General features: G+C 37.1%; 1 protein-coding gene across 1 annotated transcript in view; it reads left to right on the top strand.

Annotated features, from left to right (window-relative positions):
- The window catches only part of LOC138077595 (multidrug resistance-associated protein 1-like), a 92,481-nt gene that overhangs the window by 67,599 nt on the left and 3,308 nt on the right, over window positions 1–21,574 (top strand). The window contains exons 19-25 of the mRNA XM_068969683.1: window positions 5,299–5,453; window positions 6,799–6,954; window positions 10,249–10,448; window positions 11,732–11,858; window positions 15,228–15,329; window positions 17,779–17,922; window positions 20,234–20,392. Of these exons, the coding sequence (XP_068825784.1) occupies window positions 5,299–5,453; window positions 6,799–6,954; window positions 10,249–10,448; window positions 11,732–11,858; window positions 15,228–15,329; window positions 17,779–17,922; window positions 20,234–20,392 (1,043 nt within the window). The remainder of the gene's footprint in view (window positions 1–5,298; window positions 5,454–6,798; window positions 6,955–10,248; window positions 10,449–11,731; window positions 11,859–15,227; window positions 15,330–17,778; window positions 17,923–20,233; window positions 20,393–21,574) is intronic.

Genomic DNA, 21,574 nt, shown 5'->3' with positions numbered 1-21,574 from the left:
GGAGAAAAGGGATGGATAGGAAAGACATTGTGGTGAAAAGATATATAAAATTTGTTGTAGGTAAGAAGAGCGCATCACTTGAGATTTTGAAGTTCGAGTAATTGGGAAAACAATGAAGACAGAAGTAAAGAAACCAGTGGGGAAGAGTCTTAAGTGATAAAACAGAGAAATTATTAATTCAGTTTGAAACACATTTAGTGGGAAGTGTGGATATATTTTTCTACTGCTTTTCCCCCCAGTAAGCAAAGTAGATTCACACTGTCCTTCAAAGAAGTTAAGTGATTTGAAAGAGTAAGAAGAAAGATTCTCAAAAGTACAGTACTCAAAAGTACAGAACCATTAAAGGAAAGGTTTTTTAAATTAGAGACAATCTTTGTTTATTTATAAGGAGAAAAGAGGATAACGTGAAGGAGAGTGATAAAGTTAACAAATAACAAATCAGCTACATGGAAATCTTGCTATCTAAGGATGCATAAGAGAAAACAGAAAGAATACATACTTTTGGTAACAGAAAATGAGGATAACATTTAAAAGTATGTGATTCAAGGCCTTCCTTTGTTTTCTCCTCTCCCATCGTATTTTTTATTATGTCACCATCACTTCAGTTCAGTCGTTCAGTCGTGTCCGACTCTTTGCGACCTCATGAATCGCAGCACGCCAGGCCTCCCTGTCCATCACCAACTCCTGGAGTTCACTCAGACTCACGTCCATCGAGTCAGTGATGCCATCCAGACATGTCATCCTCTGTCGTCCCCTTCTCCTCCTGCCTCCAATCCCTCCCAGCATCAGAGTCTTTTCCAATGAGTCAGCTCTTGGCATGAGGTGGCCAAAGTACTAGAGTTTCAGCTTTAACATAAGTCCATCTCCTTTAGGATGGACTGGTTGGACTGCCTTAGTACTACCTATAAGTATCTCCATCGGAAAGTAAACAAATATTTTGAGGCAAATTTATGCTTGTTTTGTTACACTCATTGGGAAAAGAGTTGTTATGTTAATAACTAAAATGAGATTCAGGGACTTAGAATGTGCTGGGTTCTAAACCAGTGAGTCAAGTTTATTGGCTCGTGGTTTGCAAGTCAATGAGGTGAAGGTAGATTTAGAGATATATCAATAGATGCTGAGCAGCAAAAAAAATATCCCACATACATCTCTATACCTATGTCTATCATCATATATAGGAGAGTTAAACTTTTATCAACCTAGTGAGCTCATGTTGCAGTTTTTTTTTTTTTAGAGTTTCTTTTATTTTATTTCTTTATTTATTTTTATTTTTTAATTTTTTAAATATATATATATTAATTTTATTTTTACTTTATTTTACTTTACAATACTGTATTGGTTTTGAGATGATATGGGGTGGGAGGTGGGAGGGGGATTCAGGATTGGGAGCTCATATACACCCATGGGGGATTCATGTTGCAATTTTAAGGGAGATTCAGTATCCTTTGGAGAATGTTTTAAGTGACCAAATACCGTTATTTTCCTTTACTAGGCAAAGTGTGCAAGTTTAGTATTCAAAATTTTACTCGTTTACTTTAACTAACTGTCAGGAGGTATAAAAAGTATTTTGTAATGAAAGTAACAGATTATATACAATTTAATCAAAAAGATTTTTTTCATGACTGGATTTTTATTTTTTACATTTAAAAATTTAACGTTTTGACTTATTATGTTATAAATTTTAAATATATTTCATAAGAAATGAAACTCTATATAATTTCTGATTTTATTAGTGATCCACAGCTGCATCCTCTGGAACCTGATCCAATCAAAAGCAGGCTGTATTCACTGATATCATAAAAGCTTACATTAATTTTTGAGCCTTAAAGCATAAATAGCACTTTCACGTGTTAATACCAGAGGCCTGCTATGAATAATATAGAAGGCTAACATTCAAACAAAACTAGAGTACTGAAGCAGAAAATACTGCATCTATATTTTATAAGAATAGTAATGATCTTACCTTATCTTCTGAAAAAGAAATAGCCCTAAACATTTTATTTCTTGTTCTCAGCTATGTGCTGCCTCTCTGGAACACTCTGGACATCCCTAATCTATTGTGTTTTATGCCCCCTTGTTAGGAACTTCCTTTTCCAACCCAATGTGTAAAATATAGACACCTTATTTTCAACGTGTAGTATTTAAGGAGTACACTGCTACTCCCTGTTTGAGATGAATGAGTGGGTCATTTACTTTACTTACCTCACAAAATTCCACTGAAATGACAGGGAACAAATCCAAAAGTAAAGGGTTTAGGGAATTTCACAGTGATGAATTTCTACATAAGCGATTATACTGATAATCAAGGGTAGAAGAACCTGTAACCAGGAACAAATACTAGATGAAGCTGTAAAAGCAAAGTGGTTCAGGCCATCCACTGGAGAAAGACAAGTACAGGGAGTAAGATTAAGTAGCACAGAAATAATCAAAGTGGTTCACTAGAGCTTTGTTCTGGCCTGTCAGCCTCTCCTACAAGCTCAGCCCCACCCCCAGCACTATCTATGTATTATTATATACCAACTGGCACAGCAGTAGTACAATGAAAACTAGGAGCTGATGCTTAAAAAGAAAGTGAAGTTTACTTGTGTGTGTGGCATATGTTAAGGATGGCCTCCATATGTGGCTTTTGAAGAAGTTCCAGCCTGCATGTCTGCTGCTGCTGCTGCTGCTAAGTTGCTTCAGTCGTGTTCGACTCTGTGTGACTCCATAGATGGCAGCCCACCAGGCTCCCCGTCCCTGGGATTCTCCAGGCAAGAACAGGAGTGGGTTGCCATTTCCTTCTCCAATGCATGCAAGTGAAAAGTGAAAGTGAAGTTGCTCAGTCATGCCCAACTCTTAGCGACCCCATGGACTGCAGCCCACCAGGCTCCTCTGCCCATGGGATTTTCCAGGCAAGAGTACTGGAGTGGGGTGCCATTGCCTTCTCCAAGCCTGCATGTCTAAATCACGATATAAGACTTGCAGTGTCACACCCGCTTATGTGGAACTTCCATTCAGAGGAGAGAAATGTTGGGGGAAATTAATGTATACATTGGCCGAAGAAAGGCATGCCAAGTACCTCTTGATTAACCATCTCTTTATCTCTCATGTTTAAACTGGTCATGATGGATGGTCATGCATTTTAATCCAGTGAACAGTATAAATAAGAGCTAACAAATAGAACAGTGGAACCAGGAAGTAAAATGCTCATACTCAGTATATAAGAGCAGCTTAAAATATCTAATTAGTATCTTTAGATATTCAAATGGCAGAAGAAAAGCAAGTGCAGAATATGCTGAAATAAGGTCAGTCTAAGAGCAAGAAAGTTCTTTAAAAATTTAAAGAATTTAAAGAGATTGTACAAGTGTGAGAAGATAAATTGGAGGAGATAGTCCCAGATGTACCACATCAGAAACAGATGGCAAATGATAAATAAGGAAAAATTAAAGTAACAATCCAGGATGTTCAACATCCCTATAGTAAGACTTTAGGTAAATGCAGATAGAAATTATCAAATATATAATATTTAACAACGTTTTCTGTAATTGAAGAAAACTGAAGCCTGTCCCCACAAATGTTCCAGTTCAGAGCAGAAATACAGGGGATTCCAAGATAGTATTTATGTTGCAAGAGGAGGGGGCAAAAGAGGATAAAAGAAATAATAGAATATCTGATAAGTTTGAATATATTCAAAAGAATTTTGCTGACTATTGAATTGTTTGGGAATAGATGATTTCTTGTTGCCTAGAAAAATAGTGGTGTAAGCATTGTAAATGTAGTGAACTTCATGAATACCATGTTTAGTAGTAATGTAAACACTGAATATTTGAGGGAAAAAAGGCCAACAACCTATTTTTAGAAGGGCTAGAAGAAAGTATGGGGGATTGAGGTAGGAATATAATAAGAAATAGTTAAGAGTAAGAAATTATTAAACAGTCATGTGTGATATTATTTAAAATATAACAGAAGTAGCTAAAATAATTTGAAATAGTCAGGGTCAACTATTTTTGTTTTGCTTTGTTTTACACATTATACCTACAAGAATCATGTTACCAACACACTTTTATTAGCAATTTTATATAGTAGAGATCAACAAAGTAATTGTGTATCCCAGAAGACTCAAAAGCAAATGTCTCAGATAACATGAAAGTTTATTGATGCCTCAAATGGAGAAGTCCAGGCACAAGTCTTTAAACTCATTTGATCCAGGGGGCTCAAACTAAGTATCCACTACTCTTTATTTATCAGTTCTACGCATTTTCCTCATTGGCTTAATCCTTAAGCTTCACATGGTGATGGAAATGTTATCTTTCAAAGAATCTCCCTTCATAGAAACCCAGGAAATTACTCTCCTTGAAACAACCGAGTTATATGTCCATCTTTGAATCAATCATTATAACCAAACATCTCTTCTTCCAACCTTACAGGTTCCCCAAGTTGGCGATTCTTTTCCTTTCATTTCTTCTTGCACACCTGGATAGCTCTTTTCTGAGCTTGCCTCGTTCTTGTTATATTCAGTATTTTGTCAAACACAGCTTGCAACTGTCAATAGATGCTGTTAACTGTTTTTTAACCTCTTCCACTAAAGTTACATGTTGATTATATTTTCTGACTTTTTAGTTCATCAAGAACAACCCTTCCACCAACCACATCTCCATGGCTTGACAGGCCAAAAAGGTTTATTCCTCACTCACACCACTTGTGCATTGTTGATTGCGAGGGGGATTTTTCTGATTCTAGAGCCCACGTTGAAAAACCAACCCAACTATGTTTTTTTTTTTAAAACTTTGGCAGGCACCGTGCAAAGGGAATAGGAGCTTTAGCAGATCCGGCACCAACAATTAAATGCTCCAATCTGGAAGTGTCATGTGCTGTTTTTCCCTCAACGTATTGTTCAGAACTATCTCTTTGTTCTCTCCAATCACAAAGGGGTCAAAAAGTACAATTCTACCATGGACCTAGAAATTAGGAGAACTGAAACTGTTCACCTAGTAGCACCAGTGACTACCATTGTCCCTCAGGACATTATAAAATTAATAGGTTGCTAACATTTTATCCACCTGGTTGATCTCTTATCTTCAGAGCATTTCTCTAGAAGCTATGCTCAAAAATAAGAGAGCCCTGCTCTGATACCCCATCAGAGCATCTGTATTTATTTTCAGTGTGCCATGTACGTTTATACTTAGTTTGGTCCAGAGTTACACATTCTAAAGTTGGATACTTTTCCACTAAAAATAAATTCTATTATATGCAATTTCTTGAGTGTTAAAATGTGAAGTTTAGGCTGTTAACATGTCCCTGATAGCAGTTTGTGTTTAGGTCTCTTTGTGTGCTCTGGAGCTTACGTAGTCACCAGGGGATCCTTGGCTGCCTCTCGAGTTCTGCACGCTCAGCTTTTGGACAATGTGCTGCACCTCCCACTCCAGTTTTTTGAAACCAATCCCATAGGCCAGGTCATCAATAGGTTCACCAAGGTAAGGAAACCCTATCTTATTAGATAGCATACGTAAATAAATGATGATTTATAATCTCATTTGTGAAAAGTCTCATTCTCAAAAAATGAGATGATGTTCAGTGTAGATTTCATTGTTTCATTTCTAATTCTTGGGACATTCATAATTGATGTAGAACAGAGTCGCATCTAATACAATTAAAACTCTTAAAAAATTGTTGAAAGAATCCAAGAAGTGCATGTGCCCTGGTGTCTATAGCTCCAATTCTTACACACATATAGTTTGAGAATCAGTGGTTCAGACAGAGAAGGGGAAGAATATGTAAGTCTATATTGAGATATATGGATTTTAAGCATTGTACCTTTTAAACAATATCTTTCTTTCTTTCTTTATGTGGCTGCATTGGGTCTAAGTTGCATTGTGTAAGATTTTTCATTGCAGCCCACAGACTCTCTAGTTGTGGCAAGTGGGCTCCCTAGTTATGGCACACAGGCTTATTTGCTCCATGGCACGTGGGATCTTAGTTCCCTGACCAGGGATTGAACCCACATCCCCTGCATTGCAAAGTGAATTCTTAAGCACTGGACCACCAGGAAAGTCCCTAAACATGCTTAGAGACTTTAAAAAAAAACGTTTTAAAAAGCCTTTTAAAAAAACTATCGACTCACTAGTAATGAATGAGGAATGGTTGGAGGTTCCCAGAATGTCTCTGCTTACCCATTGTGTTTACAGCTAAGTACTTTTAATTGTATTGGCCAGTAAAATATTATGCAAACCACATCGGTAATTTAAAATTTTCTAGTAGCAACAATAGGAAATTAAAAAGAAACAGTTGAAATTATTATTTCTAATAATGTATCTTAATGTGTAGAGTATCTGACAGAATATCTGAATATCTGAAACATTAAAGTGTAATAAATGTAAAAATATTGATTGCATACCTTGATTTTTTATTCTTACCAAATCTTTAGAATCTGATTTGTGTTGTAGACTTAGGTTATATCTCAATTTGCAGTAGCCACATTTCAAGTACTCAATAGCCATATATTTGCTAGTGGCTCCTGTATTAGACTGTGCATAGCCATAACCTTAAAATATGGCAGCCGTATAAATCAAGTGTCATGTAGTTGTGACTGGGAAATGCAGATTGCTTGATCATAGACATCTTGGGACTGTAAAACCCTCTTAATTGTTATAACTGAAAAATATGTAGGGGTGAGTTGAGGAGGGCAAAAATCACTTAAGATTCAGATTGTGACTCCTGGGTAAATGTTTTTATTTTTACACTGAATGATATATGTCTTCCTCCCCTCATTTTAAACCATGAAGAGTTAAAAATAAAGTGATCTCATGTCAAATTTTTCAGGACATGTTTATAATTGATATGCGTTTCCATTACTACCTACGGACCTGGGTGAATTGTACACTGGATGTTATTGGAACAGTTTTGGTCATTATGGGAGCTTTACCACTCTTCATTCTGGGGGTTATTCCCTTAGTTTTCCTCTATTTCACTATACAGGTAAGTTCATGAATGTTTATGTTTTAATAACTTCCAAGTTCACAGTCAAATAGTAGTTGGGCTTCCCTAATGGCTCAGATGGTTAGGAGTCTGAGGAAGAAGGGAAAGGAAGAGGATGGTAGGAAGTCTTGGACTGCAGAACAGTTTCATAAGAGGTTTGGTTGAATGAATGGAAAGTCCACAACCAATACTGCCCATTGATACTCCCATGTGACCTCTGAATGAGTCTGTTTTAAAAGCCCTTCCCTGCTGAGTCATTTCCTGGGAGCCACCTGAGGGGAAAATGGCCTCCATTCTAAAATAGGAGTGGATTTGGAAAGACAGCAGCCACGCTGTCAGGCAGCGATGTGCCCTGCAACAAGAGAACCGAGTTGTGCGTTTTGAAGGCCACCACAAAAACTAGGTGTTATTTACATTGTAGCAGAAAGTCAATTTGCCTGAAGATTCAAGAGAGAAACAAATATTCCCTTTTGCCCTGTTACCCTGCTATCAAGAAACTATTGCTAGAAGTATTCAACACATCTCTCATGATAGGTGTACAACTTTATATTCTAATTAAAATGTAGTCAGCCAATTTGAATTTCAAGATAATGTCACTGGGAGGCTATAGTGTAAAAACAAAATTTAACACTTGTTTAAATTAAATTTAATAGTGTTTTGAGGCTCTTTATATGAAAGGATGCCATTCTTGTAGTTTAATGTTTTCTCAAATTCCAAATTTTAAAATTCTTATTGGAGTTCAATTTGTCCAAACCAAGCTGTTAATCATTTGCTCATTTCTACATGTCTACTATCATTATTGTTCTTATTTCTTATGATGCCCCTCTTCTCTCTGCCGCTGGATCTTACTCACCCTTTATGCATAGGTTATATTCTACTTTCTGTGTGAAGCATTCTCTACCAAAACAGTGCAAAGATATGACTTATGAAGGTATTATGGATTTATTATACTATATTATTACAGAATATTATTGTATTATGCTATATTATTTTGTGGGTTGTTTTGTTGTTATTTTATTTTTTAGTGGGCCTAAAATTATCTGCTCAATAAGATTGTAAGTTCTCTGGGGCAGACACTATGTCTTATAGTTTAAAAATAACCAAAAAAGTTGATGAATGACATTGAGAATCAATTGTATCTGCTTAAAAAACCAAAAACAACAAAGCATATCACAAGTGAAAATTTTGTGCTTGGTGCACTCTAATAGGGTGACTAGGAATGGAAAAGAGTCTAGAAACCATGTTTTGTGAAGGGGAACTTATTAGGTTGAGCCCAGAAGGTAGAGTCAGGAGCCTCAAATTCTAGTCACTTTCTTGACTCCTGTGCTTGGTACATCACTTCCCTTTCCCACCTACATTTCTTTCACCTGTAAGATAAGAAGTTTGCTTTAGATCGGTGCTACTCAAAGTGTGGTCCCTGGACCCGTGGACCTATTGAATCAGAATCTCCAATTGTACCTCTTCTTTTAAAAATATCATATTTTGCAAGCAAATATGTATAATTTTTATTTATCATACCCTAATAGAGCTGGGGTGGAGGGATGAAAAATCTCTCAGGTTGGGGCCCAGAAATCTGTGTTTTTATAATCCTTTGGTAATTTTTGCTGAAATATGAGAAGCATTGATCTATGAGAAGCATTAATCTAGATCAAGGGGCTTCCCTTGTAGCTCAGTTGGTCAAGAATCTGCCTGCAGTGCAGGAGACCCGGGTTTGATCCCTGGGTGGGGAAGATCCCCTGGAGAAGGAACTCCAGTATCCTTGCCTGGAAAATCTCATGGACAGAGGGGCCTAGAGGGCTGCAGTCCATGGGGTCGCAGAGAGTCAGGCATGACTGAGCTACTAACACAACAATCCAGATCAAAGGTTCTTAAGCTCAGAGCTCTCTAAAATTTTATGGAGAGACTCCAGGGCTTCAACAGTTCATTGAACTGTTATGAAACTCTTTTTGGGACAATCTCTTAGGTCCCCTGGCGGGCTCAGAATGCCATCATCCTTTGTATTCTCCAGAGCGCTTAGCATAGAGCAGAGCTTGTAAACGCCAAGATGATAGACCACATGTGGCTTCAGATGTGTTTTCGCTTAGCTAGCTCAATGTTTCTTACTAAAATGAAGACATTTTTAAAATCAGGAATTTTACATAAAAGATTTTCCTGAAAAAAAAATTGCAAGATGTGGCAACTCTTTATTTTCATTTCCAGTTTATAGCAACTATTTGGGGCTGATGAATGATGATGGTCCAATTAACTTAGGCTTACTCCTTCTAGCTTTCCACAGTCCACTCATCTCAACTATCCAGAGGGGAAGCACCAGTTATAAGTGTGGCCATATAGAAATTTTTTAGTGGAAAAATTTTCCATAATTATAGTTAGGTATAGGTGGCTCAGATGGTAAAGAATTTGCCTACAATGCAAGAGACCTGGGTTTGATCCCTGGGTCAGGAAGATCTCCTAGAGGAGGAAATGGCAACCTTCCCCAGTGTTGTTGCCTGGAAAACTCCATGGACAGAGGAGCCTGGTGGGCTACAGTCCATGGGATTACAAAGAGCTGGACATGACTGAATGACTGAACACATTCACTATCACAAAAATATTATTGCTTGTGCACTCGATATGCTTCCTTCATTTAATGGGTTAACCACCTGGCCGCAATTTCAACTATTTAACATAGAGCTTTTTCCACAGTAGGTGCTCAATAATGGTTGTTTGAGAGCATTACCAAGGTGAAATTTTGCCCAATTATGTTCGCGTTGTTCTATCCAGAATTTGGGCTTTTTACTGTTACTAACAGGTTCACTTTCACTGTTACAAAGGTACATTCCTTTCCTGGGGCTCCTATAACAAACTTGGTCGCTTGAAACAACAGAAATTTTGTTCTTTCACAGTTCTAGAGGCCACAAGTCCAAAATCCAGGAGTAGGCCTCTGTTGCATGCTTCTGTCCTAGCTTCTGGTGACTGTCAGTGACCCCTGGCATTTTCCTTGGCTCCCAGGTACATCACTCCAATCTTGTCCTCCATGGGTTTCTCCCTATGTCTGTGTCTTCTCCTTTTCTATTTTTTATAACACTCAGACTGGATTCCAGGCCAACCCTAAGGATCTCATCTCAAGATATTAATGACATCTGCTAATATCCTCTTTCCAAATAAGGTCATATTCACAGGCAATGGAGGTTAGAACTTGAATTTAACTTCTGGGGGCTGTTCATTAGCCCACTACACACGTATCTTGGCATTTTCAAACTGCTGAAGAAATTTTGGCTACATCTGCAAGACCACCTCTTTCTGTTTTCCTGTTAGAGATACTACATGGCGAGCTCTCGGCAGATTCGACGACTGGCAGGAGCATCTCGCTCTCCAGTCATTTCCCATTTTTGCGAGACTCTGCTGGGAGTGTCCACTATCAGGGCATTTGGACATGAACAGAGGTTCATCCAGCAAAACAAAGAGGTGGTGAATGAAAACTTGGTCTGTTTCTACAACAATGTGATTTCAAACAGGTAAGTCATATCCACATACCTAATTCAGGACTAGTCCCTTCTTGGATGTTTTGTTTACTGACATCTAAATAGAGTATTTTTAGTAACATTTCATCAAAAATATTAAAACCTTAAATATTTCTAGTATTTAATACACATTTAAGTTAAAGTACATCTATTTATATCCATATGAATAGTCCATGCTACTTACGTAAATATAAGTTCCTACATTTTTTTGAAAGTTACACAGGATGCTATTAGAATTACTAAAGATATGACTCTATGTTGTATTTATGTATGTGAACATAAATTTTATTTGCATAAAATCATTTATAATATTTTGAATTTAAAGCTATACATTTCACCCAGTGTGGGGGAACGTTAAATAGTACTTAGGCACATTTTAACTTTTAGAGATTAATTTTATTGTATAAAATGTGCATGTAATCAGAAAGGTAAGTGACGTTCCAATGAGGTTTTAAAATAAATGCATCATTTCAGATGGTGTTCTTTCCTTTTTCTTTTTAATTCTGATTAAGTTTACTCCTTGGAAGGAAAGTTATGACCAACCTGGACAGCATATTAAAAAGTAGAGACATTACTTTGCCAACAGAAGTCCATCTAGTCAAGGCTATGGTTTTTCCAGCGGTCATGTATGGATGTGAGAGTTGGATTGTAAAGAAAGCTGAGCACAGAAGAATTGATGCTTTTGAACTGTGGTATGGAAAAGACTCTTGAGAGTCCCTTAGACTGCAAGGAGATCCAACCAGTCCATCCTAAGGGAGATCAGTCCTGGGTGTTCATTGGAGGGACTGATGTTGAAGCTGAAAATCCAATACTTTGGCCACCTGATGCAAAGAGCTGACTCATTTGGAAAGACCCTGATGCTGGGAAAGATTGAGGGCAGGAGGAGAAGGGGACAACAGAGGATGAGATGGCTGGATGGCATCACCGACTCAATGGACACGGGTTTGGGTGGACTCCGGAAGTTGGTGATGGACAGGGAGGCCTGGGACGCTGTGGTTCATGGGGTCACAAAGAGTCGGACACGATTGAGCGACTGAACTGAACTGAACTGAACTGAAGTTTAAAAGCAAAGTTCTGCAAAAGTAAAGCATATTTTTATGAAGATAAATTCTTTATTGTCATTGCAACCATCCTATGTTTGATTGAGTTCTAACTAAGTGAGAAAAACAGTAGAAAGCAGCTATTGATGTTTATGTCTTCATTTCCCAGAGGAGAGTTCATATTGAGTGCACCAAAGCTTTTGCATCTCATTTCAGGAATATTTTCCATTATTTCAGGTGGCTGTCTGTTAGACTTGAATTTCTTGGCAACTTAATGGTGTTCTTCACTGCAGTGCTTACTGTGCTGGCTGGCAATTCTATAGATTCAGCAATAGTTGGTTTGTCTATATCCTATGCCCTAAATGTAAGTAATAATGATTGTGTGGTATATGACATGTTTATAATCCAATTAATTAAGCTTTCTTCTTTTCCTGTCTGAATAAGAGATGGTAGTAACTAAGTAATGAGAGACAAATCTGGATTACCCTGGAGGCGCATTTCTTTTTCTCTTTTGCTGCTAGCAAAATAGTTGGCTCAGCAGTGAAAGAAAGCTGATCCCCAAGGCTCAGTGCTAGAGGACCAGGATCCTAGTGTTGCATCATTACCGAGACATTTCATTCTCTCCTATCCTTATAGATTGTAAAGTGTAACAAGGGTAGGGGGCTTCCCAGGTGGTGCTAGTAAAAAGATACCGCCTGCCAATGCAGGGTAGATGTTAGAGATACAGGTTCAATCCATGGGTCAGGAAGATCCCCTGGTGGCATGACAACCCACTCCAGTATTCTTGCCTGGAGAATTTCATGGAGACAGGAGCCTGGAGGGCTACAGTTCATAGGGTCACAAAGAGTCAGACAAGACTGAAGCAACTTAGCACGCATGCCATGCACACGACAAGGGTAGGGCCTTTCTCTACCATATCCTGTCCATCTATTATGTTGGGACAAAGGTAATTGTGGTCTCAGACCATGAATTTTAAATCTTTGTAACTAGGCTCTAACACATCTTTATTCATCAAAATAGGAACCTTTAAAATCAATGCATTTTTGCCAATGAGAAATAAGTTTATTCCTGTTGCATAAAACTCCATGCTTCAGGATTTGATGCACTCTTGGAGTGCATTTGCTGCCTCCTGCTGGTTGTGGAAGCATTTTCCCAGCAAAAAGTTTTGGAGATGCTTGAAGAAGGGGTAGTCAATAGGCAAAAGGTCAGGTGAATAAAGTAGATGAGGCAAAACTTCATAGCCCAGTTAGTTCAGCTTTTGAAGCATTGGCTGTGTGACATGTAGTAGGGCATTGTCATGGGGAATCGAGCCTTTTCTGTTTGTCAGTCCTGGCTGCAGCATGCAGTTTTTGGTGCAACTCGATTTACTGAGCATGTTTCTCAGATGTAGTGGTTCTGCCAGGATTCAGAAAGCTGTAGTGAATCAGACTGGCAGCAGACCACCAGACAGTGATCATGACCTTCTTCTGATGCAAGTTTGGCTTTGGGAAGTGCTCTGGAGTTTCTTCTTGGTCCAACCACTGAGCTGGTCATCACTGATTGTGTATAAAATCCACTTTTCATCACACATCACAATCTGATGAAGAAATGGTTTGTTGTTGTTGCAAAGAATAAGAGAAGGTGACACTTCCAAATGACAGTTTTTTTGATTTCTCGTCAGCTCAGGAAAGTGAAAGTCACTCAGTCATGTCCAGCTCTTTGAGACCCCACGGGCTATAGCCTGCCAGGCTCCTCTGTCCATGGGGTTCTCCAGGCAAGAATACTGGAAGAGTTGCCATTCCCTTCTCCAGGGGTTCTTCCCAACCCAGGGATCAAACCCAGATCTCCTGCACTGCAGGTGGATTCTTTACCATCTGAGCTACCAGGGAAGCTCATAAGGCACCCACTTACTGAACATTGTTACCTTTCCAATTTGCTTCAAACGCCGAATGGCTGTAGAATGGTTGATGTTGAGTTTTTGGGCAACTGTTCATGTAGTTGTAAGAGGATCAGCTTTGATGATCCTCTCAATTGGATCTTGTCAACTTCCCATAGCCAGTCACTATGCCCTCATCTTCAAGGCTCTTGTCTCCTTTGCAAAACTTCTTGAATCACCACTGCAGTGTATGTTTATTAGCAGTTCCTGGGCCAAATGCGTCGTCGATGTTTCGAGTTGTATCTGCTGCTTTACTACCCAATTTGAACTCGAATAATAACATTGCTCAGATTTGCTCTTTTTCTAACATCATTTCCATAGTCTAAAATAAATATAAAATAAGCAGCAAATAATAAGTCATTAGCAAAGACACAAAACAAGAAATGGGCATTAAAATGATGTATAATGTAACCACATTTAAGAATGAATTCCAATATCAAATGGCTAATTTCAACAGTGCAAAAACTGCAATTACTTTTGCACTAACTTGATAGTTTATCCAACCTAAGCAGAAATAATGCAAGTTCTGGGAAGAATACATGCTCTGCTTCCTCTCTGCTTTTACTTTTTTCCCTAATAAGCTCTGTGTATATTATACTGCAAAGTGCTAGTGGTATGACTGTGTTCAGGTCCCCTTTGTAAAACAGAAAATGTCTTATACTGCTTTATATATATATATATACACATATTATTTATAAGGTGAGTGTAGATAATTTGCGTACATGCTCTTAATCGCTTATCTAAAACCTTCAAGGTCAGTTGCATTTCAGAATTAAGAATTTAGGCTTCTAGAAAAGAAATATAACATATATACATATATATACATATACATATATATGTATACATACACATATACATATATACATATATATATAGCATATATATATATGCTTCCCAGGTGTGGCACTAGTAGTGAAGCGCCTGCTTGCCAGTGCAGGAGACATAAGAGACATGGGTTCGATCCATGGATCGGGAAGATCCCCTGCAGGAGGGCATGACAATCCACTGCAGGATTCTTGCCTGGAGAATCTCATGGATAAAGGAACCTGGCGGGCTACATTCCATACAGTTGCAAAGAGTTGGACATGCCTGAAGAAACTTGGCATGCACACATGCATATACATAGTATATGGAGTGCCAGGGCAGAACTCTGTAGTCAAACTATTTGTTCTGCAGTGAAACATGTGAATGTGTAGCCTGAGTGAATTAAATCAACACCTTAAAGAGGCCCACATTAGTTCAAGTCAGGTTGGCCATCAAATCTTTTAACAACAAACTCAAGAAAAATTTGAATTGTGAGGGCTTTTTGACTTTCAGAACTACATTTGAAGTTATAACCTTGGAGAACTTGTATTTTGAGGAAAGGTGAGTGTGAAGAATGTACAATTTGGGGGGAGAAAAAGGAGACAGTTGTAGTCAGAAAATTAGAAGAATCCTTCTAGTGGAAAATGGTGAAGTGTGGCAAAGGTAACATTGTGCACAAATTTTTTGCCCCGCTTAGGATGTACATTTCTTAGGGCCTATCCCATCAGTCTTGGTACTCATCTTTCCTTACACCAAGTATGGGCCCCTTTAATATATAGTGAACAGTCTATCTTCTGCCAAATAACCATTATTTATGGCATTAATGAATTGAACAAACCTAAAACAGCACATATGTGTGTGTGTAGATAAAAATGCTTACTTTGAATTAAGTTGTTAAATAATTCAAAGGGATAAAATATACTAAAACTCTGGGAAAAAAGCTTTGTAAAGTATTATTAACGTTGTGTAAAAGACAGCTACTTATTCATTAAGCTCTTGGTTTTTCACTCCCAGATTACTCAAACCCTGAATTTTTGGGTAAGGAAAGCATGTGAAATTGAAGCCAATGCAGTTTCCATTGAAAGAGTTTGTGAATATGAAGATATGGATAAAGAGGTAAGCACTCATGAATAACTAATAAACAGATACAGAATTTAAGATATTGCAGTGCACCTTGAACGGACATTCTGAAAATCAATTCTGAACAAAATCTGTATTTGTTATAAAAATGAAACATGATCACCTGTTTTTAAGAGGCACAGTGATTTGTCCCCTACCAATGTAGAGTAAAATATGCAACCTCTGATTACAACTTTGTAAAGATTTTACCTTGAGAAGTGTCTCAATATAGTCATCTCTTAATTATTTAGAGTCTGATTGTATAATTTAAAAATTAAGTATGCCTTTATTGTTTATACCTTCTGTTCCATTTACTCATCATTAGCATCTCTGTGGATGGGAAGGAAGAGGAGAATAAATCAGTCTGCTTTTTTCCCTTTAATTAAGTATAATTTGAGGGATAGAAGAATTAGACTATCGACAGAGTATAATGGTTGCATTATCTGCATATTTTGTTAATTTCAGTTACTTCTGTCTCCCAGTTCCATGAATTAACAGGGCAGATGATAAAGGTTATATGTTGAATTTCTATATCTTCTTCAATCTGACTATAAAGATATCTAAATCTTCATGAAAAATTCCTCCTTTGCTCATAACTCAAGAAGGTGTATTCCTCCTCCAAATAAAAACCTGCAGATTTCCAGTTGTATTTTTGGTAGCATCTCTTCATGTCTTTTCTCAGACCTTGTTCCATTAACCATCTTCTCTAAGTCCTAACTTCAGCACCCTAACCCCTTTGCTCCTTTCAGCCTACAAATATGGTAAAATATTTTCTGCATACTCCAACTCCTACCTAAATGTTGATTCTTCCTCCAGATTCTTCCCTGAGTCTTACCTTCATTTTTCACAAAAATTTCTTGAAAGATTAGTCTACCTTCACAATCATAATTATCAATATTTAGTTTGTTCAGCCTACTGCTATATAAGGACTATATTAAAATTTTATCATTCTCAGGACTTCCCTAGTAGTCCAGTGGTTAAGATTCCACTTCACTTCCAATTCAGGGAATGTGGTTTTGATCCCTGGTCTGGAAACCCAAGATCCCACGTGCCACATGGCATGGACAAAAGAAAGGAAAAAAAAGTTGTTTTCTGTATTTTCTAAACCTTTTGCTATTAATATATATTTTTTATTTTGCAAAAAAAAAAGACAATAAAATGTGTGTGTGTGCACACACATTTTTAAAAATTACCTTTATATTATTTGATGCCTTGTAAGGTAAGAGATACCATTACAAAAACTCTTGATGTGGAAAAAAGTAAATACGTCCAAATAACCTTATTTACTCAATAGCCCCATTTCTCTGCTCCTCTTTACAGCAAAATTCTTGGAAATAGTTCCTGTACTTGCTCTGTCTAACTCCTTTTCTCATTCTTTGTTGGAACCTCTTCACACAGGCTTTAACTCCCACCTCTTCACTGCGCCTGCCCTGGTCAACGTCACCAGCGGCAGCCTCTCAGTCTTCACTTTACCTAGCCTATCTTTTGTTGCTTGTGATCACTTCCTTTCATGAAAACACTTCCCCTCACTGGCCGGACGCCACACTCTTCTGTGTATTCTACCTCCTGTCCTCAGATTATATACCCAGCTTCTTTTACCTGGAAAGCCCTTCCTCTGATATCCAAATGGCTTGTTTCCCAATCAGGTCCAGTCAAGACTTTCTTAACCACTTAAAATTACACCAACACTGCCTATTTCTTGACCTTCAAAACTTTATCATCAACTAACATTCTGCATGGGCCTCCCTGGTGGCCAGTGGTAAAGAATCCACCTGCCACTGCAGGAAACACGGGTTTGATCCCTGGGTTGGAAAGATCCCCTGAAGGAGGAAACAGCAACCCACTCCAGTATTCTTGCTGGGATAATCCCATGGACAGAGGAGCTTGGTGACCCACAGTCCATGAGGTCACAAAAGAGTTGAATATGACTTAGCAACTGAGCAACAACAGCAACAATATTCTGCATAAACTGTAAGATTCTTTCTGTCTCTCATCACCAGCAAGTACTCTCCTGAAGGGAGAGTTTATGTTTATTATTTATTGTGTTTTTCTCACTGCTAAATCTCCAACAACTAAAGCATTGGCTGGTGTGGTAAACACTCAGTATGTGGGAAATAAATGACAAACTGTCCCCTGTCAGTTAAAATTTTAGGTTACTTTCATATCCTTATTATAAAGTTATAGAACACTTTTCTTGATAACTTAATAGAAGATGGAAGCCATTTTATGTGTAAAAATTGATTTATAAAATCTTCTTATAACTAGATGAGAAGTTTTATGTTGGTATTATTTAAAACTATTTTCAGAAAAATCATAATATTTACAAATGTTGTCTTTCCTCATTTTTGTTTCATCACTTCTGTTTTTATGCCTGAGAACAATTTTTTTTTTGAGGGAAGGTATTTTTATTGTAATTGCAGTTTAAAAAGTATTTATTTGTTTTAAGGCACCCTGGATAACGTCTAAGAGGCCTCCATCACAATGGCCCAATAAAGGGGTAGTGGAGTTTGTTGATTATCGAGCTCGATACCGAGATGATCTTGGTTTAGCATTACAAGATATCACTTTCCAGACTCATGGAGAAGAGAAGGTACCATAAATATTTCATAAGTTTCACTTTACCTTTTATCTGAATATATTTATTCTCATGGCCAAAATATACTGTGGTATTGAGTATAAGATGGTCATTTGTTCAAATTTCATTTAAAAATAGTAAAGATGTTGGTATATAAAGAATAAATTTTTCCTCTACAAATAAAAATATATTTTTTAAATTGTTCATAATCTATTATGAAACATGATTTTACTATGTTTACCTACATTGAGGTATAATTAACAAATGAAAATTGTGTATATTTAGAGTGTACAGTATACATAGGGTGTACAGCTTAATATGCATAAATTGTGAAATTATTATCATGATTTTAAGCACTTAAGATCTCTTAGCAAATTTCTGTGTTATTAACTATAGTCACCATGCTATGTCTTAGATATCTAGAATTTATGTGTCTTATAACTGAAGTTTATACCCTTTGACCAATATCTTCCCATTTTCCCACTCAACCCCTGGTAAGCACTATCTACTGTCTGTGAATTTGACATTTTGAGATTCTACATGTAAGTGAGATTATAAAATATTTTCCTCTGTCTGGCTTCTTTTGCTTAGCTTAATGTCCTACAGGTTCACCCATGTTACCACAAATAGCAGGATTTTCTACATTTTTTATGGGAGAATTATATATATATATACACTTTCTTTATCCATTCATCCATAGCGCATATTTAGGTTGTTTTGATATCTTCTTGGCTACTGTAGTATTGCAATGAACTTGAGAATGCATGTTTCTCTTCATCATACAAATTTCATTTCCTTTGGCTACAAATCCAGTATTATTAGTATATTTTATTTTTACTTCCTCTAGTAAGTGAAGTGCAGCAATAAGACAGTAAGATAATAGTTACTATCCAGTAATACACAGGTGAGAATGTTTGTATAGTCAGTGACATTATGTTTTCCAAGACTATCAGTGAAATGGGGAAATTCTTGAGACGTAATTTAGTTAATAAGAACAATATACAAATCTTTTGACAATGTATCATTTTTGTGTTTTAAAAAAGCAAACAGATAGACATATTACTAATAGCAAAAAGAACAGTTACAAAATATAAACAGTGATTCTCTCCAGGTGTTGGGATTTAGATGATTTTCGCTTGTATATTTTTTCAAAGTGTTTTATGAAAACATATTATTTCCCTGATCAGATTGATAATTTTACAAATAAATAAAGGTAAAAAAAATTTTTTTAAGGAACAGCAGTATTCCACTTTCCCCTTTCCTAAGACTTGTTTCAGATAAACCCAAATTCTCCTTTTCTAACCCTCTAAACCAGGTCCACTAAGGCAGCCTCAAGGACGAATTAATTTTTGGAAATAATTGTGGAATTTTAATTATTCTATTTCATTCAGTGTATTCCTGGTTTTCAGATGTAGTATGTCAGATTTAAGATCTTTAATTAGGGCAAACCAACCACCAAATGTTCTCTCCATCCACTGTTTCCATTAACACCAAGACACTAACCAACACCCAGAAGAGGTTGCCTTAGATCTCATGGCCAAAGGAACACTGCAATCACTGGATGCCTATGACAAGCTGATTATTTTTGTCCAAAAGTCCAAAATCCTCAGACATAATCTATGACCACCCTTAGTAGTTTTGATGCAATAGTTGTTTTGCAGGCATTCCTTTAGATTTTCTAGCCTATCTCAGCACAGGGTTCCCATCTCCTTTGTTTGCTTGTTTGTTTTGGAGGAAGAATGGAAGAGAAGCCTCGTTCGGAAAGTCTCATGGAATCAACCCCTTTATCAGTCTCTCCTTAAACCCCACATTTAATGGCTAGTTCAGGGATGGTTCAGGGATGATCTGCTCTGTCTGGGGCCGTTCTTGCTGGGTGATAACTAAACTATTCAAAACCAGAGGAAACACACAAATTAGCCCAAGCCTTTCTAGTGAGTAAAGTGAAAGTGTTAGTTGCTCAGGTGGGTGCGACTCTTGGCAACTCAATGGACTGTAGTCCACCAGGCTCCTCTGTCCATGGAATTCTCCAGGCAAGAATACTGAAAAGAGTTGTGATTTCCTTCTCCAGGGGATCTTTATCCAGAGATCAAACCCAGTTCTTCCTCACTGCAGGCAGATTCTGTAGCTCTGAGCCACCATAGTAAGTGGTACCTAGATAAAGATGGATCCTTGAAAGTCATGTTAAGTCCTCCATGATAGTCAAGTTTACTCTAGTTGGCAGTTAGATCCCACTTACCAGACACATAATGTATTTTTTGGTCAGTACAAATGTCTCCTTCCCTTACACAAAGTGTGGTGTAAATTGTTTATGATTAATTCATTATAGGTTGGAATTGTAGGACGAACTGGAGCAGGCAAATCAACACTATCAAACTGCCTATTTCGAATTGTAGAAAGATTGGGAGGCAAAATTATAATCGATGGAATTGACATATCTACTATTGGGCTTCATGACCTTCGTGGCAAACTTAATATTATCCCACAGGTAAAGACGGTTTTGCTGCTAGTCTTTCTTAACTCCCTCTGGTAAACTTTTTTGTTGTTGTTTTTTTAAGAATATATTCCTTTGAAGCCTATACATTTGGATTTGAGAGCCAAATTATTTTAAATAAATTGTGAAAAATAACTATGTAATTAAGTCCTATTAAATACTCTACCCTGATGCATTCTTCCTAAGTGCATTTATCTATTTGAAAAACTAGTATGTTGCTTTGCAAGTTTCCTTCATAATAGTAAATACAAATAAAATTAAAATGAAGAAATCATACTGAAACACACTGGTATTTCTTAGAAGAAAAAAAGCAATTAGTAAGGCTTTTGCTTATTAGTTGGTACTTTGTTGAATTTTGACATTTTTGACTTTTTGACTTGAGGTTTAGAAAAATTTTTTTAAAAATTAAAGGAACCATAATTCAGTTAGATCTTTTTTTCCAACTCCTTTGATTTTTCCATCTGTGGCATCAAAGGAACTTGATCATTAACAAGTATGCAAGTCGGCTCAATAATATGCTTCTATAGTCAAATATGACTCATTCAGTTGTGTTTGCAAGATTTGAGCTGAGAATTTATGAAGTATGTTTATATTTGCTTCTAAAAATGCTATCATCTCTTTGTCATATTGTTTAAACATATACTGGCATTCATGAATTTACTTTGGAACAAATTTAAGTAAAATCTGAAATTTTGGCAGGGAAAAAAATTGGTGGAGAAAAGAAACTGTCATTCCTTTCTTATAAATCAAAACAGGTGTAGTAAAATGCAGTTTCACTAGACGTGTAAATGTATTAGAAAAAGCATGGCCTTGTTGTCTTCGAATTCTGCTTAAGCACTTACTTTCTGTGTGTCCTTGGACAGGAGCTTTTTGAAACCTCTAGTTCGCTATCTGTCTAACAAGCGTGTTTGCTTCCTTATTTCTGGGTTGGTGGGCTAATTGATAATATTATATACATACTATAGATACATTTATTCTATTCTTTTCTATATTATATGTTATATTGTTGTTTAGTTGCTAGCTCATGTCTGACTCTTTTGCAACCCCTTGGATTGTAGCCAACAAGGCTCCTCTGTCCATGGGATTCTCCAGGTAAGAATACTGGAGTGGATTGCTATTTCCTTCTCCAATGCCAATTTCCTTCCTGACCCAGGGATCAAACCGCCCCCCATCTCT

Source organism: Capricornis sumatraensis, chromosome 1 (genome assembly GCF_032405125.1).
Source record: "Capricornis sumatraensis isolate serow.1 chromosome 1, serow.2, whole genome shotgun sequence".
In the NCBI taxonomy this organism is placed as follows: Eukaryota; Metazoa; Chordata; class Mammalia; order Artiodactyla; family Bovidae; genus Capricornis; species Capricornis sumatraensis.
The sequence above is the reverse complement of the archived record's forward strand: the minus strand, read 5'-3'. Positions and strand labels throughout refer to the sequence as shown.